This window comes from Jaculus jaculus, chromosome 11 (genome assembly GCF_020740685.1).
Source record: "Jaculus jaculus isolate mJacJac1 chromosome 11, mJacJac1.mat.Y.cur, whole genome shotgun sequence".
Lineage (NCBI taxonomy): Eukaryota > Metazoa > Chordata > Mammalia > Rodentia > Dipodidae > Jaculus > Jaculus jaculus.
The window spans coordinates 56,940,168-56,958,483 of NC_059112.1; the positions used below are offsets into that span (position 1 = coordinate 56,940,168).

At 41.0% G+C, this 18,316-nt stretch overlaps 1 protein-coding gene across 4 annotated transcripts in view; it reads left to right on the top strand.

The window, feature by feature from the left end:
• The window catches only part of Nsd2 (nuclear receptor binding SET domain protein 2), a 118,985-nt gene that overhangs the window by 61,931 nt on the left and 38,738 nt on the right, over nt 1–18,316 (top strand). For 3 of the 4 annotated variants that reach the window (XM_045161469.1, XM_045161468.1, XM_045161470.1), the window contains 2 exons: nt 5,776–5,857; nt 8,905–9,029. In XM_045161469.1, coding sequence (XP_045017404.1) covers nt 5,776–5,857; nt 8,905–9,029 — 207 coding nt within the window. Of the gene's footprint in view, nt 1–5,775; nt 5,858–8,904; nt 9,030–11,756; nt 17,494–18,316 lie in introns of those variants that run through there. The other variant, XM_045161471.1, reaches the window with a different exon arrangement.

Below are 18,316 nucleotides of genomic sequence, written 5' to 3' on the forward strand. Positions count from 1 at the left end.
TTGTGTGAGCAATTACTACCACTTAGTTCAGCTGTCTCAGGCAGCTAGTTGACTTTTTTTTTTTTATTGACAGCTTCCATACTTATAAGTCAATAAACCATAATTCCCCACTTTCCCCTTCACAAATCCACACTCCATCATGTCCTCTCTGTTGCAGTGAGGGTTGCAGTGCTGATAGAAATCACCCAACCAGTAGCAGCTTGGGGGGGGTAGAGGTTTATTTTGATGTATAGGCTCCATGATGGCAGGAGAAAACAATGGCGTGAGCAGAGGGTGGACATCACCCTTGGCCAACATAAGTTGGACAATAGCAACAGGAGAGTGCGCCAAACACTGGCAAGGGTCCACTGGCTATAATACCCATAAGCCAGCCCCCAACAATACGCTGCCTCCAGGAGGCATTAATTCTCAAATCTCTATCAGCCTGGAACCTAGCATTCAGAACACCTACGTTTATGGGGGACACCTGAATCAAACCACCACATCCTCCATTAGTCTCCCTCCCTCCCTCCCTCCCTCCCTCCCTCCCTCCCTTCCTTCCTTTCTTTCTTTCTTTTTTAAGGTAGGGCCTCACTCGAGCCCAGGCTGACCTGGAATTCACTATCTAGTCTCAGGGTGGCCTTGAACTCACAGCGATCCTCCTACCTCTGCCTCCCAATTGCTGGGATTAAAGGCGTGCGCCACCATGCCTGGCAGTCTCTCTTATTTTGATGTCATCATTTTTTCCTCCTATTATGAGGTTCTTGTGAAGGTAGTGCTAAACACTATGAGATCATGGATATTGAGGCCAGTTTCTGTCTGGATGATTGTATTGTAAGCAGTCTTATCTTCCTTTGGCTCTTACATTCTTTCTGCCACCTCTTCTGCAATGGACCCTGAGTCTTGGAGAGTGTGATAGAGATGTTTCAGTGCTGAACACTTTTCTGTCACTTCTTCTCAGTACTATGGTGCCTTTTGGTTTATCCCAGTGGTCACTGCCATCTGAAAAGGGAAGCTTCTCTAACCAAAAGTGATAGTAGCGTTAGTATATGGGTATGAACATTAAGATAAATGCTTACTGGGCAGTTTGCTGAGCATAATTATGTAGTTAACCAGAAACCAGCAGGAATTAACATCCCTAGGGCTCATGACTTCTGCCATCATAGGCTTTTGATTAGGTTTTCAGTACCAGGCATGTATTCCCTCCCATGGAGTGGGCTTCCAGTCCAATTAGAGAGCAGTTGGTTTCCCCCATAACAAACATGGCCACTATTGCATCCATTTGATCATTTGGCCTGCATGGCCAAACTTGAGGCTTGAAACATCCACTTTTTTACCACTGATGACTCCTATGTCCCATAGGGCTGCATGCTGTACAACTTTTTTCAGCTTTCTGTCTGCTGGTCTACAGGGAGGAGGTTTTCAGCTCAGCCCCAGCTTGATTTCTCAGTGACCTTGCAGCCCAGGCATATGGACTCTTCAGTAATAGGGTTTTACCATCTATTAATGGTGGGAAACCTAGAGTCTTGGGAATGGCCTGTAATGTTTTGGGGTCATCAGAGACCTCCCTGGCCAACAACTTATTGGAAGGTATCGCATCCCTGGTACTGAAAAATTTCTAGTAACAAGTCTATGGCTTCTGGATGTGCCATTATCCAAAAAAGTATGCTTTCATATGACTTATTCACAATATGCTGAATTTTGATAACCCTCTCCCACCTTAACTGATAGTTTAAATAGACTTAGTAGTATATATTTGAATCTATATCTAGTGAGTAATAGTTATGACAGAGTAGTTGTTTCTACTGATCTAACTTAAGTTGCTTTTTTAGTTTTTTTTTTTCTCTAATTCTAAAGAAATGAAAAAAATAGGGCTAGAGGGATGAGTGCGTGATTAAGGTGCTTGATTCAAAGCCAAAGGACCCAGGTTCGATTCCCCAGGACCCACATAAACTAGCTACACAAGGTGGCACATGTGTCTGAAGTTCATTTTCAGTGGTTGGAGGTCCTGTCATGCCCATTCTCTTTCTCAAATAAATAAATCGTAAATATATAAATAAACAACTCCCAGGTACCAGGTACTTTAAAAGAGAAAAAAGAAAAAGAAACCTCAAAGATTGCCAGAATGTAATTGTATGAACCACATTATCTCTCCTAATTCTTTTTGTTTGTTTGTTTTTTTGTTTTTCAAGGTAGGGTTTTGCTCTAGTCCAGGCTGACCTGGATATCACTATGTAGTCTCAGGGTGGCCTTGAATTCAAGGTAATCCTCCTACCTCTGCCTCCCAAGTGCTGGGATTAAAGGCGTGTGCCACCATGCCTGGCTCTAAATTCTTTAAAGTCATATTTTCAGTTTAAAGAACAGGCAAGCCCTCCCTTTTCTAGCCAGTAGATTGTTCTGAGGCATCTACCATCACATGGGGCTACTTAGTGATAAGTGTCACTATGAGTTAGGTACCAGAAAGTACATATGTCATATCCCATCTTGTCACCAACTGTTAAAAAGCCCTTTACAAATGTGTGACCTGAAACATTTGAAATAGTAAAGTTTGTATTAAGTAGCTAAGTAGACTTTTTTTTTTTTAATTATTTTCAAGGAGAGAGAGAGAGAGAGAAAGAGGAGAGAGACAGAGAGAATGGGTGCCCCAGGGCCTCTAGTCACTGCAAATGAATTCCAGATGCCACTATGTATCTGGCTTTATGTGGTGTGGGTACTGGGGAATCATACTTGGGTTGTTAGGCTTTGCATGCAGGTGCCTTAGCCAAGCTGAGCCATCTTTCCAGCCCCATAGACTTTTTTTCCAGGTAGAGTCTTACTCTAGCTCAGGCGGACCTGGAATTCACTATGTAGTCTCAGGGTGGCCTTGAACTCACGGTGATCCTCCTACCTCTGCCTCCCAAGTGCTGGGATTAAAGGCATGTACCACCACACCTGGCTTTTGTAGACATTTTTAAAAATTAATTTATTTTTTGTTTTTCGTTTTTTTGTTTTTGTTTTTCGAGGTAGGGTATCACTGTGGTCCAGGCTGACCTGGAATTAACTCTGTAATCTCAGGGTAATTTATTTTTTAACAGCTTCCATGATTGTAAACAATATCCCATGGTAATGCCCTCTTCCCCCCCACCCCATTTTCCCCTTTTAAACTCCACTTTCCATCATATCCCCTCTCCGTCTCAATAAATCTCTCTTTTATTTTGATATCATGATCTTTTTCCTCCTATTATGGTCATCTTATATAGGTGGTATCAGGCACTGTGAGGTCATGGATATCCAGGCCATTTTGTGTCTGGAGGAGCACATTGTAGGGAGTCCTACTCTTACTTTGGCTCTTACATTCTTTCTGCCACCTCTTCCGCAATGGACCCTAAGCCTTGGAAGGTGTGGCAGAGATACTGCAGTGCTGAGCACTCCTCTGTCACTTTTTCTCAGCACCACAATGCCTTCTGACTCATCCCAAGATCCCTGCCGTCTGAAAAGAGAAGGTTCTCTTTTGTAGACATTTTTTTCTTTTTTTTTTTTTAATATTTATTTGAGAGCAACAGACAGAGAGAAAGAGGCAGAGAGAGAGAAAGAATGGGCACTCCAGGGCCTCCAGCCACTGCAAACGAACTCCAGACGCGTGCACCCCCTTGTGCATCCTGGGGAATCGAGGCTTGAACCAGGGTCCTTAGGCTTCACAGACAAGTGCTAAACCACCAAGCCATCTCTCTGGCCCTTTTGTAGACATTTATAAAAAATATTTTATTTGCTGGGCGTTGTGGTGCACACCTTTAATCCCAGCTCTTGGGAGGCAGAGGTAGGAGGATCATCATGAGTTCAAGGCCACCCTTACTACATAGTTAATTCCAGGTCAGCCTGAGCTAGAGTGAGACCCTATCTCAAAAAACAAAAACAAAACAAAACAAACAAAAAATTTATCTATCTGCAAGAGTGAGCAAATATGAATGGGTGCTCTAGGGCTTCTAGCCATTGAAACGAACTTCAGACACATGTACTACTTTGTGCATCTGGCTTTACATGGGTACTGGGGAATTGAATCCAGTTCCTTAGGCTTTCCAGGCAAGCACCTTAACTGTTGAGCCATCTCCCCAGCAACCTATACTGATTTTTAAAACATATCTGCCTCCCTTTCTTCCTCCCTCCTTTTTCAAGGTAAGGTCTCATTCTAGCCCAGCCTACCGTGGAACTCACTTTGTAGTTCTAGGCTGGCCTCAACCTCTCAGTGATCCTCCTGCCTCTGCTTCCTGAGTGCTGGGATTAAGGTGTGTACTACCATACCCGGCTTCTTTTTTCTTTTAAATATTATTTATTTGCAAGGAGAGAGAGAGAAAGAGAGCGAATGAATGAGAATAAGAATGAATGGGTGCATCATGGCCTCTCACCACTGCAAATGAATTCCAGATGCATACACTACTCTGCACATCTGGTTCTATGTGGATACTGGGAAATCGAACCCTGAGCCATCAGGCTTTGGAAGCAAATGCTGAGCCACCTCTAAACTTTTTATATTTATTTATTTATTTTATTTTTTTTTTCAAGGTAGGGTTTCACTCTAGTCCAGGCTGACCTGGAATTCACTATGTAGTCTCAGGGTAGCCTTGAACTCATGGTGATCCTCCTACCTCTGCCTCCTGAGTGCTGGGATTAAAGGTGTGCACCACCACACCTGGCTTTAAACTTCATTTTTAGTTTCTGTAATTTTTGGTTTAGTTATGTTTTTTTTTTCTTTTTCTTTTTCTTTTCTTTTTTTTTTTTTTTGAGTTAGGGTCTTGCTCTAGCTCAGGCTGACCTGGAATTCACTCTGTGGTCTCAGGCTGGCCTCAAATGCACAGTGATCTTCCAACCTCTGCCTCCTAAGTGCTGTAATTAAAGGTGTCTGCTACCACACTGGCTTATTTATTTATTTTCTTATCTTTATTTTTTCCCATTTAGTTTGGAAATGTGTTCATTTTGTTGATATTTGTGTGACAAACCTGGAGTTTTTCTTAAAATTAGAAATTCTTTTTTTAAAATATATTTTATTTATTTACTTATTTGAGAGAGGGAGAGAGAAAGGCAGATAGAGAGAATGGGCACTCCAGGGCCTCTAGCCACTGCAAATGAACTCCAGACACATGTACCCCCTTGTGCATCTGGTTTACATGGGACCTGGAGAATTGAACCTGGGTCCTTAGGCTTCGCAGGCGTATGCCTTAACCACTAAGCCATCTCTCCAGCCCTAGAAATTCTTTTTTTTTTTTAATTGTTATTAGCATTTTCCATGATTATAAAAAAATATCCCATGGTAATTCCCCCTCCCCCCCCCCACTTTCTAGAAATTCTTAATGCAGTGAACTATACTAGAAATCCTGGTTACGGGCATCTCAGGGCTGATTTCAACTCGATTGAATCTCTCCAATAGAAAGCTTAGATTTCCTTTAATTTTTATCCTGCTTTGGATTCAGTAGAAAGTGCAGGTAGCAAATGGAATATAACTTACATGAAGTAAGAACTATAGCAGGTCTTTGCAGAGCCCAACCCAGCCCAGCCCACTTCACCCTTCTGACAGCTGCTGGAGTAGGAGATGCAAAATGAATCAATCTAGGATATAAAAAAATAGTCCGAGATTTGGCAACTGTGATCCAACGTGTCTGTGTGGACTACATTCACAAAGGAAGAATTTTATGTTGTGCAGATTTTCAGCAATATATGTACTATTTTCATTCATGTTAAGAAATTTTTCCCCTTTATTTTTCTTTTCTTTGTGTCCTGTCCTATGTGTTACCCCTCATCTCCTTTTTCTCCCCTAAATAACAGAGAGAGACAATCACTGACAAAACGGCCAGAACAAGCTCTTACAAGGCCATAGAAGCAGCTTCCTCGCTCAAGAGCCAGGCAGGTAATGTGGTTAGACTCCTTCTGGGTTCTTGGGTGAGTGAGCAGGGGTGGCTGGTCCTGCCCTTGGGAAGCATCCAATGGAGGCATCTGAGAGGGATCCAGGGAAGCCTCAGAGGAATTAGTGATTAAATTAGAACCAAATATAAGAAGTAAGGAAAGTTCATGAGTTGGGGCAAAGGAGATAACTCAGTGGTCAAAGTCACTCACTTATAAATTCTGTTGGCCTGGGATACAATGTGGCATGTGCATGGCATGTGCATTCCCTCAACCCCACACATACAAAAGTTTTTAAAAATGTATTTATTTGAGAGAGAGAGAGAGAGAGAGAGAGAGAGAGAGAGAGAAAACTGACACATACTCCACTTTGTGCATCTGGCTTTATGTGGGTACTAGGGAATTGAACCCAGGCAGTAAGATTTTGTAAGAAGGTGCTTTACCTGCTGAACCATCTCTTCAGCCTTTCTTGTTTTTAAGTATTTTTATTTATTTGAGAGAGAGTTTTTTTAATTGCCATATGTATGTGTGTGTGTGTGTGTGTGTATATATATATATATATATATATATATATATATATATATATATATACACACACACATACATACATACATATATATATATATGTATATGTATATATATAATTTATTAGAGAAAGAAAGAGAGAGAATGGCTGCACCAGGGCTTCTAGGCAAATGAACTCCAGATGCATGCACCACCATGTGCATATGGCTTACATGGGATCTGGAGAATTGAACCTGGGTCCTTAGGCATTCCAGGCATGCACCTTAACTGCTAAGCCATCTCTCCAGCCCCTAGCCCAGATTTTCTCTTTTTTGAGGTAGGGTCTCTTCTCTAGCCCAGGCTGACCTGGAATTTACTATGTAGTTTCAGAGTGGCTTCAAACTCATGGTGATCCTCCTACCTCTCCCTCCCAAGTGTTGCGATTAAAGGTGTGTGCTACTGTGCCTGGCTCCCCTTGATCTTTTTATTAATTTAATTAACTTGTGGAGCTTATCAAAGAATTTTCACCATTTTCCTCCTTCGCTTAGAAAGAAAACAAATAGGTGGGGTTGGAGTGATGACTAGGAAAGTCGTTTTCCTTCTGTTGCATGAGGTACTGCTCTTCAGGGTTTTAAAAATTTCTTTTGAAAAAATATTTTATTCATTTGAAAGAGAAAAAGAAGATAGAATGGGTGTGCCACAGCCTCTAGACATGGCAAAGGAACTCCATACTCATGCGCCATCTTGTGCATTTGGCTTATGTGGGTCCTAGGGAATTGAACCTAGGTTCAGTGCTTTGCAGATATGTGCCTTAACTGTTAAGCCATCTCTATAGCCCTGGTATTGTTATTTTTACTTATTATTTTTATATTGTTATATATAAAACTTTTATATATATACATATATTTATGTTTTAGAAGTATGCACTACGCTTTTTATGGATGAAATTATATGCCTGCAATTTGCTTCAGAGAATTCTACAGGGGGTTGTTGATCCAGGTGTGGATAGAGCTGTATTGGCCCTGGGTTGTTGGCTTTGGAGGCCAGGATGTAGGGGTATTCATTGTACTTTCTTTTTGGCTTTGTTTGTTTTGTTTTGGCTTATGTACTTGAGGGGCGCTCCATGATGGCAGGGGAAAACGATGACAGGAGCAGAGGGTGGACATCACCCCCTGGCCACCATAAGGTGGACAATAGCAACAGGAGAGTATGTCAGACTCTGGCAAGGGGACACTGACTATAACACACATAATTGGCTTTTATTTTTTGAGATAAGGTCTTGGTCTAGCCCAGGCTGACTTGGAATTCACTCTATTCTCAGGCTGGCCAGCAACTCTCAGCAATCCTCCTACCTCTGCCTCTACCTGTGCTGGGATTAAAGGCGTGTCGCACCACACCTGGCTTCACTGTGCATTTTGTCTGCTTTTATTTACAGTCAGAATTTCCTGTGATAAAAAGTTAAGCTGTTATAGGCTGGGTGTGGTGGCTCACACCTTTAATTCAAGCACTTGGGTAGCAGAGGTAGGAGGATTGCTGTGAGTTCAAGGCCTAAGACTATAGAGTGAATTCCAGGTCAGCCTAGGCTAGAGTGAAACCCCATCTCAAAACAACAACAACAACAAAAAAAGTTAAGCTGTTATATGACAAAGGGACCCAGAAGATTGATTATTTATTTATTTATTTAGTTTTTTCCAGGTAGAGTCTCACTCTAGCTCAGGCTGACCTGGAATTCACTGTATAGTCTCATGGTGGCCTGAAACTAACTCATGGCATTCTTCCTAACTCTGCCTCCTGAGTACAGGGGTTAAATGCGTGCACCACCACACTGGGCCAGAAGATTTATTATTTTATTTTATTATTTTTTAAAGATTTATTTTTATTGGGCTGGAGAGATGGCTTAGCGGTTAAGATGTTTGCCTGCAAAGCCAAAGGACCTTGGTTTGATTCTCCAGGACCCACGTCAGCCAGATGCACAAGGTGGCACATGCGTCTGGATTTATAGTTTGCAGTGGCTGGTGGCCCTGTCGTGCCCATTCTCTCTCTTTCTCCACCTCTTGTGTGTGTTTGCCTCTTTCCCTCTCTCAAATTAATAAATTTAAAAAAACAAAAAAAGATTTATTTTGGAGCCAGCATGGTGGTGCACGCCTTTAATCCCAGCACTTGGAAGGCAGAGGTAGGAGAATCACTGTGAGTTTGAGTCCACCCTGAGACTACCTAGTGAATTCCAAGTCAGCCTGAGCTAGAGTGAGACCCGACCTTAAAAAAAAATAAAAATCTATTTTTATTTATGAGAGAGAGAGAGAGGATGGGTATGCCAGGGTCTTTAGCCTTTGCAAACAAACTCCAGACACATGTACTACCATGTGCATCTGGCTTACGTGGGACCTGGAGAATTGAACCTGCGTTATCAGCTTCACAGGCAAGCGCCTTAACTGCTAAGCTATCTCTCCAGCCCCAAATTTATTTTCAGGCCTTATTTGAAGGATAAATTAATATATAAGGAGGTTGAAGGTTTTAAATTTCAAACTTTATAAAACAATTATTTTACAGCAACGAAAAATCTGTCTGATGCATGTAAACCACTGAAGAAGCGAAATCGGGCTTCCGCAGCAGCATCTTCAGCTCTTGGGTTTAGCAAAAGTTCATCTCCTTCTGCATCCTTAACTGAAAATGAGGTAAAATAATGATAATAATGATACCGTGGCATTCCTGCGAAGGCCATTAGTTCTCAAGTTGCAGTGTGAATGAAAATCACACTTAATAAGTATAATGGTGTTCTCTATAGGTGTAGGTGAGTTTTAGGTCTTAACTATCTAAAATTCACAAAGTGGAGAAAAAATAGTTTATCATTGTAGTCTGAACACTTTCAATATAATACATACATGCACACAATGATTGTGTAAGTGTACGTATATACTTCAGTCTTGATGCAGAGTAATTGTTGGTACAGTCTGTTTAAAAATGGTATGTTCTGTAAGCCCCACACTGTGCTTTCTCACATGAAAGGAAGGCCATAGTGGCTGTACTAGGACATACTGTGTTGACCAAACTGATGCTGGTCATTATGTCTCCACACTGGGTGGTATGAAGGGGCTCATAGGTGTGTGGGGAGTCCAAAGGTTTCCTAGTCCTCATGCATTGTGTATCTCTGTTTCTTTGAGTTCTGGCATGTCTCAGGTATTTGAGTGTCAAGGCAAGTCAGCTGCCATTACACCATGATTCCTGTGTTTCTGGACTTGCAAAGTATATGATAACAAAATAGTATTTTTTTTCCTTTCTTTTCTTTCTTTCTTTCTTTTCTTTTTTTGGCTTTTCGAAGTAGGGTTTCATTCTAGCTTAGGCTGACCTGGAATTCACTATGTAGTCTGAGAGTAGCCTTGAACTCATGGCAGTTCTCCTATCTCTGCCTCCTGAGGGCTGGGATTAAAGGCGTGTGTCACCATGCCCAGCTCAAAATAGTGTTTCTTATTATAACAAGCTGTTTCTGCTATCACTGTAGCATGCCATCTAAATGGCATTACCACATCTTTGCCCTTGCCAAAAAATAGCCATAACTATGAGAAGATGATGTTTTTGCCCAGAGGTAGTTTTAATTCCATTTTAGTCACTACCTTTACAGGGCTGATTTACTCTTTTAATTTCTTTTTATTTTGATCACTGCAATTCTGTTTTTCTTACTGTAGACTAGAGTCTTATTTTCACAATATTTGTGAGGCATTGATAACTTTTCCCTTAGTGGGACAGTTTAGTGAGATGGGGACTGGTCAGGTCCCTTCCTCCTTTTGGGTCAGAGGCAGCACTTCTGGCCTAGCCTCTGCCATAGTTCCAGTAGGGTTGGGTATGCTTCTACTGTTTCCTTCCACTAGAGGAGGGCTGGGCCTTCTATTGCATGAGGGTCAGGGATTTGGGCAGTTGGTGGGATACCCTAGAGAGCTCTGCAGCTCACTGCTTAGAATCTGTGGTGATGGTATAAATCTAGACTGCTCCTTTAGTCTCAGCGACACAGACCAGCTCAGTCCTTGTTTCAAGTGCTCACACTCATGGGACTGGGGCTTGCTTATAGCTGGTACTTATAGAAAACTAAGCATTTCTTACACTTGAGACAGTTCTTCACTGAGCTTCTGTCTAGGAGCTTACTGAAATACAAAAAGGCCAATTTTATATAAATTATTTTTCTCTCTCATTCATGTTCAAGTCACCATCCCAGAAAATTAAATGAAAAGTGTTCTATAGCTCCAAGTAACAATATAAACAAAAACTTTCAGTTCTACAAGCCCTTTCATTTAAATTGACATTATCATTGTGATTTTTTTTCTGGTGCTGGGGTTGGAACCCAGGGCCTTGTGTATGCCCAACAAGTGCTCTACCACTAAACTACACTATAACCCTAAAACTTTAAAGTAAATTTGTCTTGTATCATAATTTAGTCCACTTCTCTGACTTAGTTTTTACTTACATCATTGTCAGATGTGGGAGAAAGAAAAAAATTGAGCTAGTAAACTTATGTCTGTCATTCCTGATGATCAATGTTCTGTATCGAAGGCTAAGATGACAAGGGTGGAGAAGAGAACAAACAGCAGCTGAGTATGTTCTTTGATTCAATAGTCTAAGTTGGGAAGACTTAGTTGAAGCATTTTATATTAATAAGACTTACTTGGTTTGTAATTCTTCAGAATGTCAAAGGTTGATAGATGATTAAGTACATTTATATTATATAGGAAATTCATATACCTACATTTTGAAGGTAATACATGCACAGACATACATTTTGTTCCCTTAAATGAAATCACATAAATTACTATGCCTTCTCCATTTAGCTATTTTTGTGTGGCTAATAGGAATATTCCTTTCAAATTGATGTTTATAGAATAACACTGTTAATTAAAACACTTTAAGTGAACAAGTGTACTTGTCTAGTATGCATCAGCACTACTGAACCACAGTAAGTGATTATAGGTAAACAAATGCTGAGTCCCTGCTCACACATGAGCAAGTGTAGTGTTATAAGCTGACCCTGGAGATTGTGAGGCCTGGTTCTAATGTGAAAATTAGGTTGAGGATCAGACTGTCCCCTCATTTTGGACACGTGGCCTTTGCATGTTTATATTTCCTTCCCTTTACCATACTTGATTGAAAGAAAAGTTTTTGTAGGGTTGGTATTACAAGACAGTTTAGGTCATATTGTGGTTTAAATTCTTGGAAAATGTATATGTGATAAATAAATTTATATTGAAATAATTATTACATGGTATTACATCACCCCAATGAAGAGATTAGATTAAGATTACACACTTGCATGACAAAGGCCTGTGAAGGAATTAATGTGATTTAAGTGTTGTAACTTCATTTTTTGTTCCCTTAGTAGAGCAAATTCTTATTTTTTTCGCCTTCACTGGTAACAGCTTTTATGGGAGCCCACATCAGTCAAGTTGGACTTGAACTCATCCGCCCTGTACTGCACTTAGAATGATGTAATACCCCAAGATGTCTGCTGCAGGTGGTGCATCATCGTATACACTAAGTGACATTTCTATCACAATCATTTTATGGAAGATGTGTGATAATCTGTTTTTACTGGTATTAATAAACACATACAATGAAGAAAACAGATAAAAAATTTTAAGACCAAGGTAAGATACCTAATCAAGGCCATGTAATCAATCACATTCATCTCATAATAGAAACACATTCATATTCAATAATCAACCTAGACTTCAAGTTGAAAAGGAGGCCCTTCAATCGAGGCTGTCCCAGAGCTGCAACAATGACACCACATTGAAGGGATAATCCTGTTAGAGGTCATTTTTTTTCCTCTAGTTCATAATTTAATGAATTTTTATGGAAAAATGTTAGTATCTGCTCCTTTAGAAACAAACAGGACACGTTAAGGGTCCTTTGTCAAGTATCCTCATTGCCAATGAAATGTATTCAATACTGTAGATATTAAACTAATTTCCAACATAAAAGGCAGGAAGAGTTTTGATTCTGTCCTTTTTTACTCAACAGTTTTACTATGACACTAGACACAATAAATTTTTAGGAAAAAATACCATTTACAGTATCATTGTGAACCATTAAACTCTTGATTCAGTGACTGATGTCTAGAGAATGCCAGTCAGGTTATTTACACCAACCATATTGTCAGTTGCTTTGGTAGAACATCAGCATCATGTTTTAAGTGTTGTGGTCTTGGGTGCCCAGCTGGGAGCATACCTAGGCGCCCGCATGTTGCATGGGAGGAAAGGCCCCACTTGCCCTCGGTTCAAGAAGCAGAGCTTGTGCTGTACACAGGGCATGTGAATGGTGCCCAGGCCAATCCCAACAGACTCCTCAGTGTTCAACCTGTGATGAAAGTTTCTGAGTAATACTTTTGTTCCAAACCATTACGTAATGTAATGCATGTACAATATGTAGGGTGCCTGGCATCTTGCAAAGACTCAGTGGTTCACTGTTGTGACAGTAGTGGTTATAACAATAAAAATAATAAAATCAACATCATTCCATTTTTATCCAAAAGTATAAACTTTGCTTTGGCATGAAAAGTGATCCTCTTGACTGCATCATGCATGTGGGGATAAAATAAACCCAGAAGTGGCAGAACCCTGGCTCTGATTGTGTGACACAGAGTGCTAGACTGTGAGGCTGTGAATTGGTGTGTCACTCAGCTGGTTCTGCTTGAATGTAATGGGAGATGTGACCTCAGAAATGGCCTAGGAGCAGACTTAGTTGTGCTATTAAAAGACATGAAAAATCCCAGGTAAATTTAAAATTCTAAAAATGCTATTTTTAAATATGAAGAAATTACGGTATAGAAAAGTTTCTGATTCAGGAAATTATCTCTCATAGTAAAGAAACTAGCCTGAAAAGCTTTGAGCAAGAATGAAGGGATTTCATTTGAAATTAGAGCATGGTGAATTTTGAGTGAGTGGTGGCCAGATAACAGATAATCTGTACAGATACAGCAGTAGTCAGCCAGAGGACAGGTGATTTGCTCTATGACAGCAGGGAGGTGAGGACTTCAGAACCAACTGATGGTATATAGTGCATCATCTGAGTACAGAGGGAGTGAGGGAAACAAGGGTAGGCATTACAAAATATTCTTCAACTGAATAGGAACATATGGCAGTGGTAGGGTAGTTAGCCTACTACAATGAGAAGGATAGTCCTACACATGGTAGATTTTTCCTGCTTCAAAGGCCAGCAGAAGTTTGACAATGGAGGAACAAAGTTCCCACGAGGGTCAGTTTTTGGCCGCCTTAAGGTGATGGATGGCAAAGAGACTTTTTAAAAAGAGCTTAGGAAGGAACAATAGCTTGTCTGCCGAGTTTATAAAAATTATGCTACAAATTCATTATGCTACAACTTTACTGTGGAGTCCTTCATTGCCTAAAAATGGCAAATAACAAGTAACACTACCTGTCTTGTCTTATCCATTTGACTTTTAAACCATCATTTGTGTACCATGCTAGCCTGGCAAGGGGAGGTAACTCTCGTGTATAAAACTTGGATTCAAGAGGTGAAGACTTGTTTGAATGTATGAAAGTTTCCGATTGTAGCTGTTTTAACAGCGAGTCCTCTGTTGCACAGAGCAGCACCTCAGGGAGTACATGTGCTGAATGGAGGCCTAGTGCCCAGCAGCCAGGTCTTTTAGGTGCTTCTGAATCAGCCTTCTGCCTCCCTAGTGACTTTTTCCTCAGTTGATAAAAATGAATGTTGTCTTTTGATCATTTGGGTATAGTTGCCATTCAAGACTCACTTCTTTAGCACTAATAAAATCTGTTTATATGTGTATTTCCCAATTATAATCTCTGGTATTTTAAGAGTTTACCCAAAAAACAACAAGAAATCTTAGCAAAATTTCTTAAGGAAATAAAGTTTTACAGGATCTAAAGTAGGAGGTGGAGCTGCAAAATGCATGAGGGAGTGTTTGCTGGCTACCTCTGAGAAGGGACAGCCTACTAGGTGGAACAGAGAAACTTCTAGATCCACAGTATCCTAAGGCCCGTCTCAGCCCAAAGTATATCTGATTCTGGTACTTTATTGTGATAGTTCATCAGAAGCACAGGAAGATTTAAAAGACAGTTCTTTAGAAGCCGGACCAGGGATTGGGCTTTTTCATTAGCGGCAGAACATGCCACAAGAAAAGCAAGGGAAAACAGTAAAACCTAAGCTACGAGTGAGAGGACTGTAACTCACACACTGAACTCAAGGTTGGTGCCTGCAGCCTGTAGGCTGGCCAGATGGTCAAGGTGACTGCCACCTGTGAAAGGTCTGTCACTGAAATGTCCTGCAAAGAAGGAAATCAAGGTTATAACTTAATATCTAGCTCTTCAAAAAATAGTTGTTTCTGTGTGTGAAATTAAAATGATTAAACAGTTCTCTTGAGAATGGTCTCACATATATTCTGGGGTACAGGGCAGGACTGGATTGTGCTGTGCTATCCTCCAACACTGGTATACATCCTATTTAAGCCCCTGGTTCACTCAGTCCACTTGAGCAGAACTAGGAACCCTGGATGAGTAGTTCTTTGCTGGCCTCAGTCACTTTATGAGGGCCTGAGATGCCCCATGAGGCTGCAGTTCCCATTTGTGGGTGATGCCTATCTATTAGTTGCAATTGAGCATTGAGGTCATTAAGACTTTGTAAGTTTGCTTCCATCCTGTGTCATTGATTGTAAGGGACCACATTTCTTTCTCACTCACATCCAGATGTGTAAGTTACTGAGCCACATTATGTCCTGCTGTCCAAGTGGACTTCAATAAAGGGACCAAGTTAGGGCCCTTTGGATCCAGTTGATACATTCAGCATCTTATGATTTTAAAATCGGGCATTTCATTACCTCAGTTCTTAAACATCTAGAAATAGAAAAAGTAATCAGCAAGGCCTGTAGTTATCTCTTACATGATAAATATAAATTGTCTTTTCCTGGAGAAACTCAGAAGGGCTTTCCTAACACGTTCTCAAAGCTTTTACTGCTTCTTACTGACTTCTAAGGCTTTTGGGGTTTTGCTTTTGTTTTTAAGAAATACATTACTTCCTGTATATTTTAGGAGTTTTGGTGATTGAAATTGATTTTGGTATTTTAGCTACTGTTTTTATTATTTTATGGAAAATATTAGAAATTTTCACTAATTTACCTGCCAGTGATGGAAAATGAACTGTCCTTTGCAGATAGGAAAGTGCATGTTTCCTTGTAAAGCAGGGGTGAGGGGCATGGTCTCTGGGGCATTTTCACCAGCAAGGGAGTCCTCAGAACAACCTGATGGGCCTCATCTTGTCAGATTCCTGTGTGCTATATCCACATTTATAATTCTTTTCTAGTCTTATGTAGTTGTTGGGATTTTTACATATAACTCTTTAGAAGTATTTTGGACATGCTAGCCATCCAGGGGCGTTCTGTTTTCAAGAAATGATGGGTGGAATGGGGTCCTGGTCTGGCTGCAGGAGCATTATGTAGCTGCATGAGCCAAGGGAGCAGGCATACTGGTGGCACTTCTGTTCTCAAGCCCTCCAGGTGAGGATGCATGCCCATGACTGCAGCTGGCTGGACCAGGCCCCACCTCAGCCCACTCCCAGGGGGTAGCTGCTACTGGGAACACAGCTGGGTCAGTAGGACTTTGAGAGACCCACTTTATCTTTGACAAGGGCAGGCCTTTAAGGGAGTAATAGCTGTGTAAGCTGACCCTGGCCACAAGTCCCCCTTGATCTTTGCTGTCTCTTACTCAGGCTGTCTGACTACACAGAGGCCAACAGGCGTAGATTAGATGAATGTGAAGCACAATGATATTCTGTGAATTAGAAAATTTTCATGTATTCAATAACTCACCTGGCTTTAAATTAGGAACAGCTAGGAAGGTTCTACTCTGTATAACCTAGAAGGGTCATTTTAATAAAATATATTTTAGATGATGGTTGACTTCTTTGAAAATTATTTTAATTCTACTCTAATACTTCACTGTGATGTTAACTTGAAAGACCTGCTTGAGATTAGTCTTTTAATTTTAGACTCTATATCTGCTGAGCACAGGATTCTTATCATTTGTAAATCCAAAACATTCTGTGAACGTACTTCTGTGCTTCTTCATTTATGAAAGCATAACTTAAACATGAAAATAATGTTGGTTTATAGAAATATTTATTGTTCAAGGTCTGTAATTGTATTTTAAAATGATGTAGTATTCAACTTGTGAAGGGATTTGTTTTGTCAATTAAAAACTCAATATGTGTATTAGCCCTTGAAAGGGGAGGGAGCTGTTTTGTGGCCACAGTGGGGTAGACTCCAGCTGCATTCATTGAATCTTCTTGGTGACCATATAGCTCCTAGCAGTGGGTTGGAAGGTGTCTACCAGGTCACATGATGTTTGGTAATGCCATCTTAAAAGTCCCTGTAATAGATGGAGACTGCATTTCCTGTCCCTTAAGGAATGTGTGTCTGAGGCAGAAAGGCAATTTGGTACTATCACATACTGAGTAGAGAGTGGAATAAGTATTGACAGGTCAATAAAATATTGGAAAGTCAGGAACTAAGCTACTTGGAAATCATTGCCACATTGTGGCCTTGGTGGACACAGGAAACCACAGGAAAGTTCTTGACAGTCCGTCCCATCAGTCACTGCACTTTTCTTTTCTCAAATACATCCAGTTGGATATGGAATAGATTATAGATGTTGTAGACTGAGATCTGGGACTATATTGGGATCGTACAGGTGATATGTCACTTCCACAAATGGCATCTCCAAGTAAGCTGTCACCTGGTACGCGTGGAGGTGGAGCCTGAAGCTGGAGTGAGGCGCACACTCGGCTCTTCTTGCAAGTGGTTTGCTGAGCAGAGAGCCGAGGGACCCTCCTGACTGGCTAGAGGTCCGCCCACTCATGGGGGAGGGTGTGGCGGGTGAAGGTGGAATCTTCTACAATCTGTCATGGACTGTGATATTGTAAGGTCTATATTCTGTATGTGGATTTCAGACCCAATCAGGAAACGAGCCTTATGTGTGTCGTTGACATTTATATTTCCATTCAAAATATGTATTCAGTGTTTATTTCTTCAAAACAAACTTTGTTAATTTAGGAAATATCTCCAAGTGGAAACGTGCTAACTTTCTGTAAATCTTAAATAAAAGGTGCTGTTCCTTCCTCTGACCCAGGACTGGTTTGTGTTTTCTGTCTTTCTCTTCATACCTTTTCTTTTTTTTTAAGCTTCTAAATTTGTTTTGGCCACATTAAGGGAAGAACTGGGTTGGTGGATGGAGTGAGGGCTCTCTTCCCTGGAGGCTATATTGAAGGCCCTTTCTTTGGGCTTTATTTCCTCCATCAGTCAGATGGGTCAGCCTCTGGCGTCGACTGTGGGAGCTGCTTTCTGAGTCAGGCCCAGGTCAGGCTGTGTGGCCATGCTTCCTGAAGCCCCAGGCTCCCCCCAGCACCCACTTCAGTCTCACCTGAGAAGTGCTCAGAGCCCCCATCTGTGACCTCCATATCTGATGGACATTTTAAATTTGGAGTTTGAACTCAGAGGGTTCAAGCTACCTCTTTCTGGACATGTTAAAGAAGTGGGAGGTGAGCTGATGGGTGAGGGATGGGCACTGAGCCCTGAAGTTCCAGCCAGTCAGCTTCCTGGTGACAGACCTTAGGATGTGACACTGCTCTAATCTAGCACCTTCATGCTATTTCCATCTTCCTGCAAAAGGTGAGCAAACTAGCTTAAAAGGCCTTTTTCATTAGACTTTAACCAGTAGATATGTCTAGTGAGACTAGAATAGTGGCTCACACATGGCCTGTCCCTGCTCCATTGGGCAGTTAGAGCTTGGAAAGCCAGCTCACTTTAACACTGAGTTTATTTTTCTCTCCTGTTCACTGTAATTTCAATGTATTAAATCTGGAAAAATCTCATCAATAAGGCCACAAAATCAGATTCCCTAGTGTTTTTTTTTTTAATGTGGCCCAATTTTGATATCTAGCTTTTGTG